The sequence below is a fragment of the Pteropus vampyrus genome, unplaced genomic scaffold (genome assembly GCF_000151845.1).
Source record: "Pteropus vampyrus isolate Shadow unplaced genomic scaffold, Pvam_2.0 Scaffold22, whole genome shotgun sequence".
Lineage (NCBI taxonomy): Eukaryota > Metazoa > Chordata > Mammalia > Chiroptera > Pteropodidae > Pteropus > Pteropus vampyrus.
The window spans coordinates 12739028-12741796 of record NW_011888803.1 but is presented as its reverse complement, the minus strand read 5'-3'; the positions used below and the strand labels follow the sequence as shown (position 1 = coordinate 12741796).

The 2769-nt window shown below is 32.6% G+C and overlaps 1 protein-coding gene across 1 annotated transcript in view; it reads left to right on the top strand.

The window, feature by feature from the left end:
* Positions 1-2769, top strand: part of HFM1 (HFM1, ATP dependent DNA helicase homolog) — an 81262-nt gene that overhangs the window by 73286 nt on the left and 5207 nt on the right. Inside the window, exons 34-35 of the mRNA XM_011355634.2 lie at positions 762-875; positions 2224-2313. Coding sequence (XP_011353936.1) covers positions 762-875; positions 2224-2313 — 204 coding nt within the window. The remainder of the gene's footprint in view (positions 1-761; positions 876-2223; positions 2314-2769) is intronic.

Genomic DNA, 2769 nt, shown 5'->3' with positions numbered 1-2769 from the left:
TTAAACATTTATTAGCACACTGTCATGGAAAACTGCACAAGAGAAGGCACTTAGTCCCCATAACAATTTTATGTTGTAGGTACTATTATCATTCCCTCTTTGCAGAAGAGAAAACTAGGCTCAGAGACTTTAAATTACTTGTCTAAGATCATAGAACTAGTAAATGAGAAAGGTGGAATTTTCACCCGGGAAGTCTGGCTCTAAGCCCAGGCTTTAAGCAATGGATAACACAGGATTTTTTAGCAGGAGAAAAATTAGGATATATTTTGGACAAATATATTTCAAAAAATATAATTAACTTGTAAGGAGAAGAGCTAGAGGGAGGAAGAACATTTTAGAAGCTATTATAATCAAAGATATTATAATCAAGTAGAGTTATTCTCATGTAGGAATTAAGAGGGAAAATTAATTCAGTCTAAAAGAATCTATTGAAAATTAAGTTTAGTCCAACTATCAGTATGTATAATTTAGTAAAAAGAATTGGTTGAACATAGTATTCAACAATGCTTGACCCAATGTTTTTGAAAACTATTACTCAAGACCTCTGTTTAGTAGTTAAAAGATGTGTTTTGTTTATCAATAAATAATGATTCTTATGCCATATACTCTTTTATACATACACATGACAGATTTTTCTAGATGGAATTGTTCTACAAATTCAAATGAGAAAGCTCTTCGAACAGTGCTATTTAACAGAGATCTTAATGCACCTGGGAACCAGAATTTGACGGATGCTGATAATAGCAACTCTCCATTTTCAGAAGTTTTGAATGTGAACTTTGACTTGGGAAATGAAGTTTGGGATGATTTTGATGATGAAAGCTTAATAGAAGTTACTAGCCTTCCAGTTGATAATAAGAAGACAAAAACATCAGGTAAAATTGTATTTTAGCATGAAATAATTTCATGAGAATTTCTTTAAATATTTTTCAGTTCAGTTTCTGAGATGAATTTTCTTTGTCTTTTTAATGTGCTTGTTTAACTAGCTTTGGTTTGTTAAGATTATAATTTTTAGCAAAACTGAAAATGTGATCCTTCCACAAACAGCATTTCTTTCTCCTAAAGACAGAGGTGAAGGTTATTCCATAATGATGATATAGTGAATGAGCTTTTTCTATTCTTTTGCTCCCTGCTACCTTTTTAAAGACCCTATTCAAATTCAGATTATTTATTGAATTGTTCCTCATTAAACATACTATCCAGCTTTCCATGCTAAGATCGTACATGGTCTGCCAATGTTTGTGAAAGACAAAAATATTTCCTTTTTAAAAGTATTCGTCTGCTGGTAGAGAAAATATAATTTTTATTTCTAGTAGAAGTATTGACTTTTCAGGTATAAGTAATAAATAGGAAAGGAATAGTTTCTCCAGTGTTGGATAATGGGATTTAATTCTTTGAGTTACTGGCAAATTTATTCTATTTCACTTAAACAGAGAAGTGAAAATCTTCGTAGGTGTATGACAAGACAATGAGATGGAGACACTGTCTCCCATGATGGCTGCCAGAAGGAAATCGTGCCCTCAGAATTATAGTTGCCCCTTAATGTACTACCCCAATTCTCTTTTTAATAGCTTTCTAAGAGAAGCAATTAGAAGTTGAAATATTGTTTCAGGGCTTTAAGAATTACCTAAAGAGTTAATACTACTTTCAGAAGGAGTAGGATTTGACCACCTTCACAAAATAGGCCAGGAAAATCTATGACATGAGGGAGTTAGTAGGCACAATTTCCTGTATTGCCAGATAAAACTACTGGTGTACACCTTAAAATTAAAAGTACTGCAAATTGAAAGGCAATTTGTTCTGATCCTTTGAGGTAGCCTAATCCAATGGGAAAATCAGTCATAATAAATGTCATTTTCCCGCATGTATAGAGCACTTTTAATGAACTTAATTACATGTAGACCATTTAAAATATTGAATGAGCAACATACTCATTTAAGCGAATTATAAACAAACAAATAAACAAACAAATAAATAAATAAATGTGATTTGGGGACCTTTTAATATAATGACTAATAAACTAACCTACATGTTTTGTGGTTTTACTCTTTTAGCTTTACTCTCTTATTTCTCTATGTAAATTTAATTTAATTATTGAGAAGAATTATTTATTCCTTTCTTAACCAGGTTATATCTGTTGGAGAGAGCCCTTATAGAACTTGCGAAAAGCTCCATTCAGCTATTTCCTGGCATTTTATTTCAAAATGTTATCTCTTTATATAGGATTTGGAAATACTTTGAGTTCAAGTACGAGGAGAAGTGAGCTATCCCTCCAAGAGTCAAAGAGCAAATTCCAAAGAGAAATGTCAAACAGGCAAGTTTTAGTACTTAGGTTTGGAATATCCATATATAACTTTTTACAACTTTGTATTCTCCTGATACATAATTGAAAATGGGCATCAACTCAAGATGTCAGAGTACCTATAAATGTATTAGCCAAACTAAACCCTCTTAATTCTTAGAGTCGTATGTCTCTAAGTGCATCAGAATCACCTAAAGGGTGATATTTAAAAATGCACATTCTTAGGCCTCACGCTAAACTTGCTGAATCATGGTCTCTGGGGCTGGAGCTCAGGAATCTTCATTTTTTACAAGACTTGAAAACTGAATAGTTCAATAAAGCATTCCAAGTAGAAGGAGCATATGTAAAGGGATAAGGCTTAAAAAGTCATCCATGTTCAAAGAGTCAGTTAAGTATGGTCTGGGTGGCCACAACATTAAGGCTGAGATTGATGAGGACTGATTGTAAAGAGCCTTGAGTGCTATACT